This window comes from Heloderma suspectum, chromosome 1, assembly GCF_057233095.1.
Source record: "Heloderma suspectum isolate Gila_16-S chromosome 1, 16-S_ref, whole genome shotgun sequence".
NCBI lineage: Eukaryota > Metazoa > Chordata > Lepidosauria > Squamata > Helodermatidae > Heloderma > Heloderma suspectum.
In genome coordinates, this window is record NC_139458.1 from 381,116,376 (window position 1) to 381,133,402 (window position 17,027).

The 17,027-nt window shown below is 45.9% G+C and overlaps 1 protein-coding gene across 13 annotated transcripts in view; it reads left to right on the forward strand.

Moving 5' to 3' along the window:
- The window catches only part of SLC29A1 (solute carrier family 29 member 1 (Augustine blood group)), a 115,667-nt gene extending 106,488 nt beyond the window's left edge, over positions 1-9,179 (forward strand). For all 13 annotated transcript variants that reach the window (XM_084828476.1, XM_084828474.1, XM_084828479.1 and 10 more), the window contains 3 exons: positions 982-1,067; positions 7,051-7,250; positions 7,819-9,179. In XM_084828476.1, coding sequence (XP_084684602.1) covers positions 982-1,067; positions 7,051-7,250; positions 7,819-7,930 — 398 coding nt within the window. In that variant the 3' untranslated portion in view covers positions 7,931-9,179. The remainder of the gene's footprint in view (positions 1-981; positions 1,068-7,050; positions 7,251-7,818) is intronic.
- Positions 9,180-17,027: the final 7,848 nt, after the last annotated feature.

Below are 17,027 nucleotides of genomic sequence, written 5' to 3' on the forward strand. Positions count from 1 at the left end.
ATCCTGTTTGGACAAAACTTGCATGTTTTCCTGTTCCTTTTGTCTGTGCCCACGCCCATCTGCATTTACATTATGCATTATTTTACAACAGACTCTGCAGATGTATCAGAGTCTTTATTTGTGGGGAAGGAGCCATCATAATCAGTCTGTGTTACATAGATTGGCCATTATGAACAGTGCCAATGAGAAGTAGTCATGGTCTGGTCAAGTGGGCTAGAGAAGGGCTGTGAGGGCACAGTGGGGTGTGGAGAAGAACCCAGGAGAGGGCACAGGTCTGTGAGGGAAGAATCTGTTACAGAAAGCTGTGTCCCCCACGTGAGATCAGCTCTTTCTGAAGACAGAGGAGGCCTTTGCAGTTTGGCTCTGCTAATGCAGAACTTAGGAAAAGGGGAAGAATAAAGCAAACTCTTTGATCACCCCGTCCTGCGTAGGGATATAGGAAGCTGCCTTATACTGAGTCACACCACTGGTCCTTCTAGCCTAGTATTGTTGACACAGACTGGCAGCAGCTTCCCAGGTTTTCAGGCAGTTTTTCCATCCCTACATGGAGATACCAGGGATCAAACTTGGGACCTTCTGCCTACAAAGCATGTGCCCTATCACTGAGCTGCTGCCCTTTGTACTCCTGCATCTGCCATCATGTTATCGCTGTTCCCCAGTCCTAGCTTGCCATTTATTTATGTATGTATTTTTGCCTGTGTCTTTAAGGGCTGGGTTTTCTTCACTAACTTAATGGACTCATAGGTGCCTCAGTAATGACTGAGTGCAGTGACAAGCCTTGCCCTGGCTGCAGGAGTCTCGTTCCATTCAGTATCACCACATTACACATTTGAGGAAGATGGAAGAGTGTGGGTTATGTGCCTCACAGACATACAGTACTCTTAGCCTGGGCCTAGTTCCTGTGTCTCTTTATTGCTCTGTTCAGTATTGCAGGAGACAGAGATCTTGGCACTGACGGCTCTTCTTCATTACTCTCCTCAGCTAAATATTTCACCCCGGTCTCCTGTTTCCTGATGTTTAATGTCTTTGACTGGGCAGGACGGAGCCTTACCGCTGTCTGTATGTGGGTGAGTATGGGGTTAGCAAGCTGTCTGCAATACTCGAGCAGAGACTGCCTGCCCTAAAGCTCATTAAATGAGTTGTCAACATGACGGGCACATTTCTGGAGATGAGGGATCATGAAAAGAGCAGGTTCTCGTGAATTAGAGTTCTGCGAAAGGATGTGAAGGGATACTAGGCCAAAGCTGGGTACCGAGAGTCAGAGCCTCCCTTTTCACTTCCAGGTGTCTCCCTCCATTTTGTGCCATGCTGCTGAGAAAACCTTGTCTTTCCTGAAGGGTGGTATTGTTGCCTCCCAATAAAGGGAGTTGAATCCACTACAGTGTATGGAGAGGTAGGGAGGAAGGGGTATATTAGAGACCAAGAAAAATATTTGTAGAGAAAATGTGCTACAAATGAAGAGTTGAAGGAAGAACCCTCACAGCACCTAGTTGTGCCTCTTTGTATTGTGGTACATTTAGGGTGTTTCTGAAGGTAGCCAATTATACTTCACTGTCCTTTTTGAGCCATACTGCTTATTGGCCCGGCACGTGTCTTTTTATGAACTGCAATCCTGTGGGACTGATGAAGCCGGATGCTTCAAAGTCCAGAATTAACTGCCCAGGTGCAGTGCAATCTGTTCCTTCAGGCCCAGACCTCTGAGCAGCCCATTTTCACTGGTGTTTAAACATTTTTTTAAACCTCAAGCAGCTCTTAAGATGCCTCCACTTGTCCCAGTAGCAGAAAGTACAGATTGAACCCCAGGAACCATTGGATCTGTCAGAAAATATTTGGGCCCAGTTAGCTCTGTGGAGTCAAAACACATTCATAGCTATCACTTTCCTCAATTCAGCACTCCTTAAAGCAAACGGAGTCCAAATTAAAATACACATAAAAAGAGGGATAGCACCGCAAACAGCAAAAAAGTAGAGGAAGCTCCAGATGCTAACAGCAAATAGTTTTTTATTCTTCACATTTCAGATTGTAAATTCAATATGTTTGAGATTGTAAATCCTTCTTCAGGGGCACTTTTGCAGTAATATCCACAAATGCTGTGGCATAGTAAACAGCATACGAGTATTATTAACAAACAAACAGCAACGCTGTAGCATTTGTGGTTATTACTGCAAAAGTGATTCTGAAAAAGGATTTAAGAAGGAAGAAAGGCATTGAGCCAAGAATTAAAAAAACAATTTGCTATTAGTATCTGGAGTTTCCTCCACTTTTTTGCGAGATTACAGTAAAGCCAGCAAAGACACTTATTGCAGAAGACACAGAAGAATGGGGCATTCTAATGAGGTAGAGGTAAGCAAAGGCAGGGCACAGAAATAGAAATAAACATAGCTCCTAATAATAATAGCACCAACCTGTACTTAGAATCTTCCTACTTCTGTTCCTTGCTGTTTGTTTGTTAATAAGACTTGTATGCTGTTTAATATAATAACATCTCTATGCAGAAATATTTTTAAATCACTATTTAAATACACTGTTAATAATAACTACAAATAAAACAAATAAACTAGTACAACTACAACAATAAATAAATAAAAAAACAATGAAAAGAACAATAAAATGTGGCAGCGTCATGATAATCAGTTATAGGTCAGGGAAAGCTTACTAAAGTTGTCACCAGTCTAACCAAAAGGTTAGCCTGTCTTGGAAGTCTTTTTAAGTGGCATTGGGTTGTGCTGTCACATCCATGAAGGATCCTAATGTCTGTCAGTGAAATAGGGCAGGTCAAAGGCAGGGAGAGAACCTATGAGCTGAGTATGTTTAGCTTGCAGAAGAGAAAATTAAGGGGAGACATGATAGTGGTCTTCAGATATTGGAAGGTGGTGGGCTTTCCTTCACTGGAAGAGAGGCTAGACGGCCATCTATCAGGGATGCTGTAGTTGCATCCTGCATTGAGCAGGGGTTGAACTAGATGACCTCCGGGGTCAATTCCAACTCGATGTGAGATCCAACTTCTGTGCGTGCTCTGCTGAAGACACTTTGGATAAGCCTGGCTAAGGGTACAATCCTATCCAAATGCCCGTCAGGCTCTGAACTTGGAGGCTGACGAGCATCCTATGCAGAGTGGGAGGAGTGCAGAGTCAATCTTCACCTCCACGCTCCTGCCACTCTGCATTTTTGCTAGATGGGCTTTTTCGCCCATCTAGCTGGAGCTCTACAGAGTGGGAGGGAAGGAGGCTGGTGCGGCTGGAGGATTCTTCGTAAGTCCCCTCCCTGCCCACAAAACTGCCCCCTTTTCCCCCTCTCCAAGCTCATGTTTCCGACGTCAGAGAAGCAGCCAGCGCGGTTCTCTCCGCATTGGTTGGGAGGGGGAGGGAGCAGAGCTCGGACTCCTGGATCCGAGGTCGGAGGGCTGGGTCCAACCCCAGATTCAGGAATCCAAACTATCATATGGCCCCTCAGATGCTATCTAGGGGACATAGGATTGCTCTCTAAGTTGCTCAATCATTTTGTTAAAATTGATAAACTAATATGTGTAAGGTGTCTCCAAAGTCCTGTACCTATTCATCTGAGATGATATGGCTGGAGACAGTATAAATCAGGAGTCATGTATGAGCCAAGAAAGAAAAAAACAGGTCTACCACTGTTAGTCATGACAGCTAAATGGAGCCTCCATGGACAAAGGTAGTATACCTCTGAATACCAGTTGCTGGGGCTGAACAACAGAGGGAGGCCATTATCTTCAGATAATAATAAAAAGAGAGTATCAGGTGTGCATTGTGTTATCTTTAAGGTGCCAGACTATAGAGAGGAAACTTGAGCAGACAGGTTTGATTGCGTAGCGACGGGGAGAAGGAAAGGGGAGTTGAAGGTTGGTAGTCTGATTAACCAAAGACATGAGCAACAGCAACAGTAGAGGGTAGAAGAAGAAATGCAGCAGCAGGAAGAAAAACACAAGGATGCCTCATTGTTTTGCTTGGCCCAAAAAAGACACACACACCCCTCTGTGTTTTTCCCCTCATCGGTGTGGCTTGGTTGAAGACACCTCCTCATGAATTACAAACCCGTAGTTAAACAAGCCCAGGCTCAGTCTCACAATTAGCAGCCTGTCTGGTACAGAACAGAGACAGTGCAGTCTCTGAAAGGACTGTAGCAGTCCAGCACCAGGTCTGTGGCTGAGGGTGTAGAGAAGCCAACGAAAACCTGCTCTCTTGGGGGCTGTGAGCAATATACCTCCTCCTAGCCTCTCCTAGAAACAAGTTCGCCACTTGAGGCCGCTACGTTAGCCCTGGTCTTCCTGCTTACTAGCTCCCACGCTTGCCCCTTTATAGGCTGTTCCTTTGAGTAGACGTGTCAGTGTACAACACTATGAAGCCGTGTTCCAGTCTGAACAAGAGGGCCTCCGTAAGAAGCCAAGCCTAGCTCTACCTTCTGCTTCTCCCTTTGTGGTGGGATCAGCTACGTTGGCTGCTCCCTCTTTTGCCCAGTCTCTCGCCCATATCCCAAGTGGGAGGATGAACGTACAAAAGAATGTTTCCAAAATAGCTTTGTGGAAAGTTTTACTCCGCAGGCTCTGTGTGTGTGCCCACATGCATGCGTGGCTTGAGCCTGATGAACTATCCTTGTTTCCTCTGGCTGGTTCATTTCCCTGCGGCCTCCTCACTTGGCAAAAGGAAGGCTTGTTTTGTCTGTGCACCACAGCATGGTCGATACTGAGATGGAGGGGAGGGCACAGAGGGTTGTTCAAACGGTCGTTAACATCTGAGTGCCTACATAGAAGCCTGTCCAGGTCCCAGTGTCCTCATGAGGGACCAGAGCTAATTTGGCAAACAGGGATCCGGTCACTCCTCAGAAAGTCTCACTCTGTTCTCAGTAATGTCACTGCCCAGTCAGTGGAAATTCCCCAGGTAAATCGGAGTTAAGAATCTGACCTCCATTTTGTCATGTCACTCTGCCTTTGTCAGTGATTATTTTCTCATTTTTTGAAGAAATTGGGACATTCTAATGGGGTCATAAGAATGGTTTTACTGGATCAAGCTAATATTTGGATTACCAGTAAGAGCCGTCAGGCTAACTAGGTACTAGGGATAGGAACTCTAATCTTTGGAGCTCCCTTCCCAGATACATATGGCCTAATCACTGCTGGCTTTTTAAAGACACATTTATTCCAGCCTGCATTAGCTGCTGCTGGTGGGTGGGTGTGCGTGCGTGCGTGTGTGCGCGCAATTGTAATTTATATGTTCACGTTTTTCTAATATTGTAAGCCACCTTTGTGAGGGCAGTGCATCCTGAAAGGCAGATTAAAATTCTTTTATGTAAATAAATAAAACGGTAAGTCTTGGAGATTGAGAGGTGGGGAACACAATAGTCCAACCCCTACTGCAGGGGCAGATGGGCCATCTATCCATTGGGCCCTACAGATCAACTTACATAATCTAGTGAGGGACAGTTAGGTTCCCCACCCCACAGAGAGATGCCACTAGAGCAGATAGCTGTAGACCTGAGCAACCGAGCCAAGCCACAAGCTACACATAGAGGCAAAAACACTTGCACATCAAGATCACAGCCCTGACCAGAAGGAAAGCGTGTGTGATTCGAGCAGATGATTGTAAACAAGAGGGCAATGCAAGGGTCATCTGAGCCATTTCAATCCTGCAGGATGTGATGAGTCTGGAATAAGCCCTGGGTTGACACAGGAAGCTACCTTATGCTGAGGATCAGTCTGTTTAGCCCAGTATTGTCTGCTCTGGCTGGCAGCAGCTTTCCAAGGCCTCTGATAGAGATCTTTCCCACCCCTGCCCTCTGCATGCAAAGCACGTGTTTTACCCCTGAGCAACTATCCTCCCGCGCAAAGGGTCACATTCAGCCCTGACGTGTCCCGTGAAAGGACCCCTTGATAATGAGACTGGGAAATACCTCAGATTTAGGCAGTGGATAAGCTGTTGCCAGCCAGGGCTTGAGATATTATCTTGGGAAGGTTTGAACTAGCTGAAATGGATCTAGATGGGATAAGGAGAGTGACTAGCAAGTCCTCTGGAGACTTGCATGGGTGTTGCAACATGTGAGGAAGTTTTGCCAGCTCCCTTGCCAAAGCCGAAGGGTGGGCATGTTGTTCCACAGTGTACTATGTTTGCATGGGTGGCTTTTCCAGCTGTTTTCTTTAGGGTGTTTTTTCCCTCTCTGGTGGATTAGTTATTGCCTTTGTGGAATCATTGCTCAGCATTTTGCCTTTGGCAGCAACCTAAGTGACCCAGGGCAGTGTGGGGAGGGGTGTCCATTCTTTCAGTCATTCATTCACTGTTCCTCAGGTACAGAGGGGTCTGGCTGTGGAGGAGGGTCTATGCATTTCCATCCACCTTGGTGGGAGAAAGTGTCTGATGTATGACTGGGGAAGAGGGAGACCCATCAACTTCCAGGTGCCCTTTGTGACTCCTGTGGCATAGCCAGAATCATCCCCTCCCACACCACTGCTGTGATTACAGGGTGTTGCCAAGGGGGGTTTGGCTGACAGACCAGCTGTGTGGCCAAAGAAAGCCAAAGAATATGCGAGAGGAACAAACTGTTCTCTGGGATGTTGAATTAGATACCAAAAGCAGTTCCAGAAATGTAAAACCTGGAGGAGCAAGTCAGTAAACCCAGCTGACCATATAGGAAACCCTCTTTGAAAAATTCTGCACCCTCATAGAGAGGAACAGACAAAGTTCCTCAAGGCAGGATCTCTCTCTCTCTCTCTCCCCCCCCCCCATGTTACTGTGTGCACTGCTATACAAAGAGTAACAGTGGTGTCTTCCATATCTCCTGTAGGAAAGCTCCTTTGGATCTTCAGAGAAAGCCCATAGCAAACTTTGGCTCCAAAGATCGTGCTTTGTTTTTCTCATTAGTTGTAGACCTCTAGAGAGGCAGGAAACCTTCCCGTACCGAGCCAAGTAAAGTGGTACCAGGCAGGTCTCTTGCTTTCCTTTCTGTAGAAGCAATGCCTGCTCTCCTCTGAAGTTGCAGTTTTCCTTGGGAGGATGTCCCAGCAGCTCCTAATGGCTCTCCTTTCCTCATCTCCTGCAGCCTGGAAAGGACAGCCGACTGCTGCCCTGCATGGTGATTGCCCGTGTGGTCTTTATCCCTATCTTCATGCTGTGTAATGCACAGCCGCGCCAAAACCTGCCTGTCGTCTTTGAACATGATGCCTGGTACATCGTCTTCATGATCTTCTTCGCCATCTCCAACGGCTACCTGGCCAGCCTCTGCATGTGCTTTGGACCCAGGTGAGTATCACTTGAGAGGAGGAGAGCAGGACTGAGCAGAAGTTCGACTGGAGCCCTGCTCTCCCAGCCTCTGCTTCTGCTCCAAGAGAACTGGCATGGGGCTTATGGGAGGAGTGGTTGCTGCTGCAGAGCCAGTTGGCTAGCGTTTACCATCTAGGGCTACTGCCATTTCCTTTGGCTATGCATGGGTTCAGGGAATTCTGCACAACAAGAGACCATCTGTAGTCTCTGAACACATGGTAATGTACAGTGTTATCCTGCCCTCTGAAGCCACTTGGAAATCTAGGGTGTTTTAAGCTTTCAGTTATCTGGATCTACTTCTTATTGCTTCCCAAGAGTTATGTCAATCAGGGTACATCTCTATTACTCATGCTCGGAAAAATGCTGGGAGAGAATCCAAAATGGCTTCCACTCTTAAATTTCAGAGAGGGGAAACAGAAGGAGAGGCAAGGGGAGAATACGAGCAAGTGCAGCTACTTGCAGCTGGTACTTGGCTTGGGCAAGGGGTGTTGTCAAGTAATGGGATGGTGCTGCTGAGCTGACCGATTGTTCTCCTCCTCCCAACTAGGAAGGTGCTGTCCCACGAAGCAGAGACTGCTGGAACCATCATGGCTTTCTTCCTTTCCTTGGGCCTGGCCTTGGGGGCCATCCTCTCCTTCCCATTCAAACATGCAATCTAATGGAGACCACTCAGCAGAGGATCAGACCTGCCTACCTGTTCAGAGGCCATAGTACCATTGAGGATTTCTTGCCTGCTTCCCAGGAACTCACTGCCTTAGCTGACTTGCATCCCTCTTGGCTTGGAGGAGGCGGGAGGGGGGCTTCTCACTTGCTGCACAGATGACCCAGCTCCTCTTCCTGTGCAATATCCCCCTTTTTTATGAGTGCCAGCTAGGAATAACCTCCACCAATCCAGCATTATGCCAACCTTCTTCTCCCATTGCAGTCAGGATCTCTGTGTCCCGTCTCCCAAACTCAGTATCATTTGTGCAGCATGTTCACTTAAGCTGGGACTGTTTAAGACTTTTTGCTCTAGTGTGTTTACGTTGTTGCACTCTCCACTGCCATACAGAAGGGATTTGCCCCCACCACTGCCACTTCTGCCTCAGCTCAGCTTCCCAACCCTGCTCTGGTTTATATGGATCCATTCCACGTGCCCAAACCTTATCAGTATCTGCTTTGCTATCAGAAAGGAGAGCCCTACATTATGGCAATGCCACCGGAACAGTTGATACACCCAGAGCCCCATCAATCTGATGGCATGTCCTTCCTCTGGAAGGTAGTCCTTCTCTTGGGGTGCATGTCTTGTACACCCAAACCAGGTTGTTGCCCCAAGATATACTTAGTTCATGGACAGAAATCAGGTAAGCCCAGGCTACTCCTGGCCCATAAGTGGTGGAACTGTGGATGTGCACGTGTGTAAGTAAAAGTGGTCAAGACTATGAAGGCCTCTAATCAGTAAAGCGCCTTGAACTGCTTCCCATTACTTTGCCATTGTAAATGCACATTGTGTGTATACATTTACCATTTCGTATACAGACTGACCATGCCCCTGGTAATCACTAGGTGGCAGCAGTGGAGGAGATCATGCATTTTTCAATATTACGCTTGAAGTTCAGCTAATGCTAAAGTGGGCAGAGGGGGGTGGGGTTCCTCCACCCCACCATCATCCCCGGTTGTTCCGAGCAAAGGCCCAGGACACCTGCAATCACTTCTCAGCTCGTCGTCTGTGCTCCTTGAATTATAAATCTCAGGATTTTAGTTATTTTATTTGTACTCTGTTTAAAAATGGCAATGCTTGTGATGTATTATTATTATTTTTAAAAGAAAGCTCGTAGTTCTTCAGGGTGTGGAGGAGACCTCTATTATAAAAATAAGGCAACAAATTAAAAAGTAGAACTTTTTAAATATGCCTGGAACTTCAAACGTTACCTTGAGAAGTAATGCTGTTAATTATTGAAGGCCCATCTCAGAGGTGAATATATCAAGAGAGCTGACTGAATTGCAGCCCATGTTTGCACAACAGCACAGGTCAACACTACAAGAAGAAATGGCTAGATACATTAAAAGGAAAACCGCAAGAGGTACTCTGATATGTTAGGTCAGATGTTCAGTGGCACAGGCATCCATCCCACCAATACTTCATCACTACAAGGGGGCAGAGGGATAGTAGGAGTGACAGCAAGGAAGTGGGAGGCAGGGTGCCTGTCTGCTTAACTCCCCACCAAAAACACCCAACATATTTTCCTACTAGATACAGTAATTTTACATCTAACCAGGGCTGGCGTCAATGGTAGGTATGGTCGGGCACCTGCTGAGGGCTCATATCCCAGCAGGGGCCCACTAACAAGAACCCCCTGGAGTTGCTCCTCACCATTGCAACCTGCTTGTTCCCCTGCTGCTTGCTCTGGCCCAGACAAAGGCAGTGGTGAGATGGAGAAGCGGTAGGTACCACTGCCTGCTTGCTCCCTGGCTCTCTGCCTAGTAAGCAAGCAAGTGGTGGCAATGATAGAGGATGAGGGCGACTGGCGACAATAGTAGTGAGAAGGTAGAGCTACTGAGGGTGAACAATGATGTGGAAAAGTTTGAATTGGAAAATTCTCCCATGCAAATTAGACTAATTTGCATAGGGTCATTTGCATCGGAAAATGTTCAGTTTGCATCAGAAAACCACTACAGGTGTCTAATTTAGCATATTTACTAAACACAAGTAAAATAACAAAGCTAGAAAGTTTCACCACAAGTATTTGACTTGAAATATTTGAGGGGGGGGGAACAAAACACACCTGATATGATTTAAATGCTATATTACGTAAACATTTTTATTGGAATACCTGTAAAAATTTATATGATAGGATGTACTTTCTTTACATTGTTTAAAAGCAAGAAAGAAATGCAGGTATTGAGCACTATTGACACACTAATCCAGCTTTCCCCAACCTGGTGCCCTCTGTATATGTTGGACTACAACTCCCAGCATCCTTCAGTCAGCACAGCTGGCTGGTGATGTTGGGAGTTGTTGTCCAACACACCAGGACGGCACCAGGTTGGGGAAGGTTGCACTCACTGATTTTAGCAACCCGAAGAACTGTGCATGATACCCTGACAACCACTCATCTGTCTCAATAGTTCAACTGTCTTCTTCTACCTGTCGCTATTAGTTTCATTTTACACTGAGACATATATTTCAATGACATATACACACACACATGCACTCTCACATACTTGCTAGGGATAATCATCTGAAAAAACTTTAATCACAACTTTGAAACTGCCATGTGTGCCTAATACTGTATTTGCAGTTGGTATCCATTATTACTAATGTACTTATGAAATGGATTTTTTTCACGGAAAAAGCAAGCACTGGAAAATGTTCTGCCCCACATCCGTGAGAGTGTCTTGCTCAAGGGCCCTCAAAAACCTGGAGCCTGCACTGCTTCTAAACTTGGAGTGGGGGGGAGTGGTTAGGCTCACCACAGGTGACAGCTGGACAAAATAAATGTGTTTGTGTGCTACAAGAAGCAAAGCTTCTCTCAAGACATTTTCAGCCACTTACTTATCGCCCATCTCCAACCTTAATGTATTATTGATCTTTTTCTTCTAAAGTAAGGGTGGAGTTAGACTGCCACCTATTGGCCACATGTATATACTGCAAGGCCAAGGCAGTTCTTACATGCTACAAATATACTCATTTTAAAGGCATAAAAAGGCACAGCAAATAAGTTTTCAAAACCTAGACCAATCCAGTTCACCTCCATTACTTGTTATTCTACTGGCAAGCCTCAGCCACTTGCTCAAAGTAGGCCAGAAAAGAGGAGGTATCAATGTGGAGTCTAGTAGCTGTGAGTCAATGGATGTTGCTGTCTTCCTTCCACTGGGCTTCCCCACATTGGAACAGGCTCTCCTCTGGTTCCTGCTAATTTGTTTCAGTGCTGACTATCTCTGAAACCCCTGGGGGCAACGGGTCTTTACCTGCTTGATCTGATGCTTCTCCTTGTTCCAAGACTGCCAGGACATACTCCTCTATTTTCACCTTTTCTAAAGGCACTGTCTTCATTTCTTACATTTCTATACCGCTCAGTAGCTGAAGCTCTGGGAGGCTCACAACAATTAAAACCATAAAATACAACATGACACAATATAAAATAAATGTTTAAAACCACCACATAAAGGATAAAATAAAAACCAAAATAAAACCTAGCAGCAATGCAAAGATTTTAAATACCTGAAACTGAAAAATGAAGTGGGCATCTTCCCTATCATTAGTAGCCACAATCTCTCCAGAACAGACTGTCTTTTTGTCAGCATTGGCTCAAAACACAGTCTGTGTCTATTATTGGCACAAATGTCTTGCATTTACATGTACACAAACCTCTCTGTGGCCAGAGGGTTCTGTGGGTGGGCTTAGATCTGATAGAAAAAACTGGGACAGTCTTATCTAGTATGAGGAGCCAAGGGACAGAAGCGCAACATGGGAATGGAGAATGAATGTTCAGCTTACAAGATCCCCAACAGCCAAGAGGCCAACAAACATACACATATCCTACTACTATAAACAATTAAAAACATACACCACCACCCATAATGGTCCACTGTTGTTCCAGCAACGAATAATCTTTCACAGGATTATCAGATTCTGAACACTCATCAAACACTTTTCCAAATAATAAATGCAAGGGCATCAGAGATTGCTATTAGAGAAAGGTTGTTGGGCAGGTAAACATCGAATTAGATCGTCTAAAATCCCTTTAATAGGACTCGTCAGATGAAAGGGGGCTCCGCAGAGTTCCCTTCTTGGTATTGTTCTTTAAAAGAATAATTTTAATATGGTGTTTTTCATTCTTTTTATCTTTTTACTATTTTACATTTACGTTCACCGCTCCAGAATCTGTTTTAGATGTGGAGCGGTATACAAATATGGTAAATAAATGAATAAATTTGGAAAAGTATTGGAGTTCTATCCCCACCCCCCAAGGAGCCTGATATACAGCATTTAGACAGGACAGGAGCAATGTTTGTGGCTCTGGTTTGATTCCCCCAGCAGAAGTCACACATCTAAACAAATATGAGATAAGGCAACTATATAAACGCAGATTTTCAATATTGGTCAAGTTCACACATTGGGTTGTATCCCATTAACTTCCAATGGAAGTGCCTACGTCAGTGGAACAAAAAGGGGGGTGATTCCCTCTCTCACTATAGCCATTCCCACATGTCCTCAAAATTTGCTCCGGAGGGTTGAGGGGCCCTCCAGAGCAGATTGCGATGGGGGCGGGGGGAGCTGTGGCGGGGGGGCGGAAGTCCCATCTCCTAGTAGCTTCTAATGCAGGGGTGGGCAGAAGGTAGATCTCCAGAGGGTTTTGGACTTCAGGTCCCAGAAGACCCTGCCAGTATGGCCTATGGTCAGGAATGCTGGGTGTTGAAGTCTAAAACATCTGGAGATCTTTCTGTCCACACCTGCTCTAATGCACCACATGTGAAAAGAAAAAGAAAAGGTCCTGCATGCTTGTAGGCGACCCCCAAAAGGAGTGGAAACATTTCCCCACCAAAAGAACGCTGTGAGAGAGTGCATAGGGCAGCAGTCCAACTATCCCACTTGTTTTAGTCCGCTGGGAATTCCAACATATAATTCGAATGGGCAAGGAAAAGAGAAAGGCAAAATAAGGAGGACACCTCTGCTCTGTGTTTAACAAACATGCCTACAAACAAGGATTTAAATGCACCATGGTATAGCATCAGAGCAGTGAACCATTGTTGTCTGATTGCAGCTAAGTGGTGCTGTACCATGATACTGATGGCACCAGTAATGTCAATGACCAGACTGCTGGCATAAGGCAATGACCCTTCTCATCAGAAAATGTCTCCTATACATAAATCTCACCCATGCTATCTTTTGGGGAAAAGTGATAGATCATCACTCACATGATCCCTCATTCACTCACACAAATGCATAACTGCCCTGTGCACGCACGCGCACCCCTCCCCCGCACACAACCCTTTAACACCAATGCCACTCATCGATACACTTTTCCAGCAGTCTCATAAAATCCTTCGGGGTTTGCCCTATCTGGCTTCAGGGGGGAAGGACGACCTACAGATCTTGTTTGGAATTGCTTGAAAAAATTAAAAGCCTGCTCTTCTACACTCACTACGTTGGTGGGATGACTTTTTTTAAAAACCAAAAAAACCAAAAAGTAGTTTGGATCCTCTCCATGCAGCAATTTACTCCCTTTGCGACTTCTCTTCCCACCCTAGAGCTGCATTTGCCTCCCATGCTAAGCCTCTCAACTCACTAATCTGACTCTACAAACAATAAAAGACAACAGGTAGTTGAAGTGCAAAAGATTTCTGAGCAAGGAAAAGGACAACATTTTCCCATTAACTTCCCCTCATACGTTTTGGGCACCTCTCGGACTCAAACCATTTATTAGTTTAACCCAAGGGCGCAGAACCTCAGGTCCCAATTCAGCCCTCTGAGTTTCCCAGATGGCCATGTCTCCTTCCCTTGACTGCACCCACTGATAATTTGGTGGTTTCCTGGCTTTTGTGCAGTTTTTTCCCCATTCTAAAAGGTCGAAATACCTCTCCTAAGGTGAGTTACTTTACGCTACAATATGCTAGTATTTTTGGCCCCACCAGTAAGCTTTTCGAAATGGAATTCTTCCCTCAGGCTGGAAAGGCTCTCCACCCCCAGTTTAATCCTTTAAAAAAAATACAGATTCACACAACTTGTTGTGAAACATGAATTCCCTGGAACTTATGCCAGTCATGGGGGCTTATGGGTGGTGCTCGTGTGCTCTCAATTCGCACCTCCACAATTACACCTCATCACCACTCAACCCACTTTTAGCCTGTAACCCTATACACATTTACCTGAGAGCAAGTCCCACTGAGTTCAACGTGATCTACTTCTAAGTAGACATGTCTAGGATTGCGCTGTTCATAGCCTTGTGGCAGGGCAGTTGTAGGCATCCGATGAATCAAGCGTCTTGCTGACAAGAGCTTATGACACAGTAAACTGCAGAGCTTGCCATTTGCCATGCTAAATGCTGTAGGCTTCACATGACATGCAGAAATCTAACCAGCACACATTTCCCTATTGCTGCTTTTCTGTGCTGGGAAAAGCTGCTTCTGTCACGCAACTGTTAAAGAAAAAATATATATTTGGAAAAAAGGAGCCACCACAACTATGCTTTCTGACAGTGCTAGTTTACCACAAGGCAGAGAGAGATGGTTGCCTCAGGCTGCAGATGCTGGGTGGTGTGGAGAGGGCAGCAGCTGCAGCCCCCTGACCAGTCCGCTCTGTTGGAGGAAGAGCTGTGTGTCCCAGGCAGCCTGCCTGGCACGCCCTAAACTAGCCTGTTGCCCTCAGGTGTGGAGGAGGATGCTGTCCTATCCCCAGTGTACGGTTCTCAACTGCCCATCCAGTTGGCTCCTGTAGATGGAATGGAGAAGCACCATCTTGTCCTTTGCCTCAGGCAGCAAAATGCCTTGGGCCAGCCCTGCTTTCTGGCAAGTAATCTCCATGGCATCGGGATCAAAGCTATTGTGAAGATATTCGACCAGCAGACACTGAAACCTATGTGCATTTACTCAGAAGGAGGTCTTACTGGGTTCAGTACAGCTCACTTTGAGAGGCCTCAGTCTGCATCTGTAGTAGCAGCAGCCATCTGTTTAAAGTTCCCCATGGCTTCTGTCTTCTTCCCACCGTCTTTATACTTTTGTAATTATTTCTTCTCTGGCCTCTTCAGGAGTGAAAGGTCGGGCGGCCAGATACAAAAGAGGACAGCGCTCCTGCCTGCACTTTTAATAGCTGTGTAGAAGAAGGCATTTCAGCAGATGTAGTTTCCGAGGATTTTAATGTGCCCGGCCAGACTAGCTTGCTACACCTGCTTAAATGTGCTTGGGATTATTTCTTTAAGCTGTTCTGAGGTCTCTGGAGGAAAGGCAGAGCACAAGCGCAACAAACAAGCATGTCTGCTCCACTCCTGCCCTTCACTTTGTTAGGGGCACCAAGATGCCAGTTCAAATCCCTGCTGGCTATATAAAGCTTAGGCCCCAAGTCTTAGGGCGTGGCAGCAAGAAGACAGGAGATTTTCCCTCACTCCTCCAGATCCCATTGAGCCAAACAGTCACCAGTTGCATATTTTATTTCTCATGTCTACGGGCCAAAATTGACATTACTCTAAATGTGCAGCTACATCTTTCTTTTTTCCCTCAGGAAGGGGGGCTTTTAAGATTTGGACTGGGTCCACTATGCCTACTCTAGAGTAAAACTGAAAAAGACATCGTTGCTAGCCATACATTTAAAGAAATGTCTGTTCTGGCCTTGTGTCCCACCCTTGCTCCAGCCACTGCAGGTGGACAGATGGTGTACGACCAGGTATGGTTGTCCCATGTGATCCTCGCAACAACCCTGACAGCCTGCATGACCTGCCCATGCAGATGAGTTTCAGGGCCACTGGGATTTCAAACCACCTCATCGTGGCCTGTTAGGTTCTTGCCCAGCCGTCTTTTGTTTTTGCAGTCCCACCTAGACAGCAAAAATGGGAGGATCGCAGGATGCTATACATTTATTTATTTATTCTATTTATTTATATCCCGCCTTTTTCCCAATACTGGGACTCAAGGCGGCCTTACAACGTTAAAACTTCTACAATTAAAACCTATGAATAGAAATATAAATACAACTGTACAAAAGTTAAAAATACAATTAAATCATCAATATTAAAATTGTAAAAACATTAAAACATTAAAAGACAACCACCACAACAAAAAATAATATCCATCCGCTACATTTTCACAAGTCCAGAGTAGTTATCACCAAAGGCCTGCTGGAACAAAAAAGCTTTTGCATGCCTACAAAAACATATCAAGGAGGGTGCCACTCTCGCCTCCCTGGGAAGGGAGTTCCAGAGCCTTGGGGCAGCCACCGAGAAAGCCCTCTCCCGTGTTCCCACCAGGCGTGCCTGTGATGATGGCGGAGTGGTGAGAAGGGCTTCCCCTGAAGATCTCAGGGCACGAGTAGGCTCATAGGGGAGAATACGGACTTTCAGATAACCTGGACCCAAGCCGTATAGGGCTTTATAGGACATAACCAGCACTTTGAATTGTGCCTGGAAACAGACTGGGAGCCAGTGAAGCTGTTTTAACAGGGGAGTTGTATGCTCCCTGTAACCAGCTCCAGTCAGCAGTCTGGCCGCAGCTCTTTGAACCAGCTGAAGTTTCCGAACACTCTTCTAAGGCAGCCCCACATAGAGTGCGTTACAGTAATCCAAACGGGATGTACAGTCAGGGCCAGAAATATTGGAACAAGGATAACTGTTTTGGCAGTTGGCCTCTGCATACCACCACACTGAAGTTGAAAGGAAACACACCCAGATGGGAGCGAAGTCAGGACTTTCCGCTGTAATTCAAGGGGTTTGAAAAAGTGGAGCACTAACCATTCAGGAAGTACGGCCAGTGGCATACACACACACCCATCGTTGGTGGCTCATAAGTAATGGAACGAATGGCTGACAAGCAGCTGCATGGCCAGGTGTGGCCTGTTTCCTGGGTACCCCATGACCAATCAAGCAGATAAAAGGCCTGGAGGTGGTTCTGAGTATTACATTTGCATTTGGTAGCTGTTCACTGGAACTCCCAACATGAGGTCCAAAGAGGTGTCCATGCCAGTGAAGGAGGCCATCATTAGGCTGAGGAAACAAAATAAACCTATCAGAGAGATAGCAAAAACAGTGGGGATGGCAAATACAACAGTTCGGAACATCCTGAAAA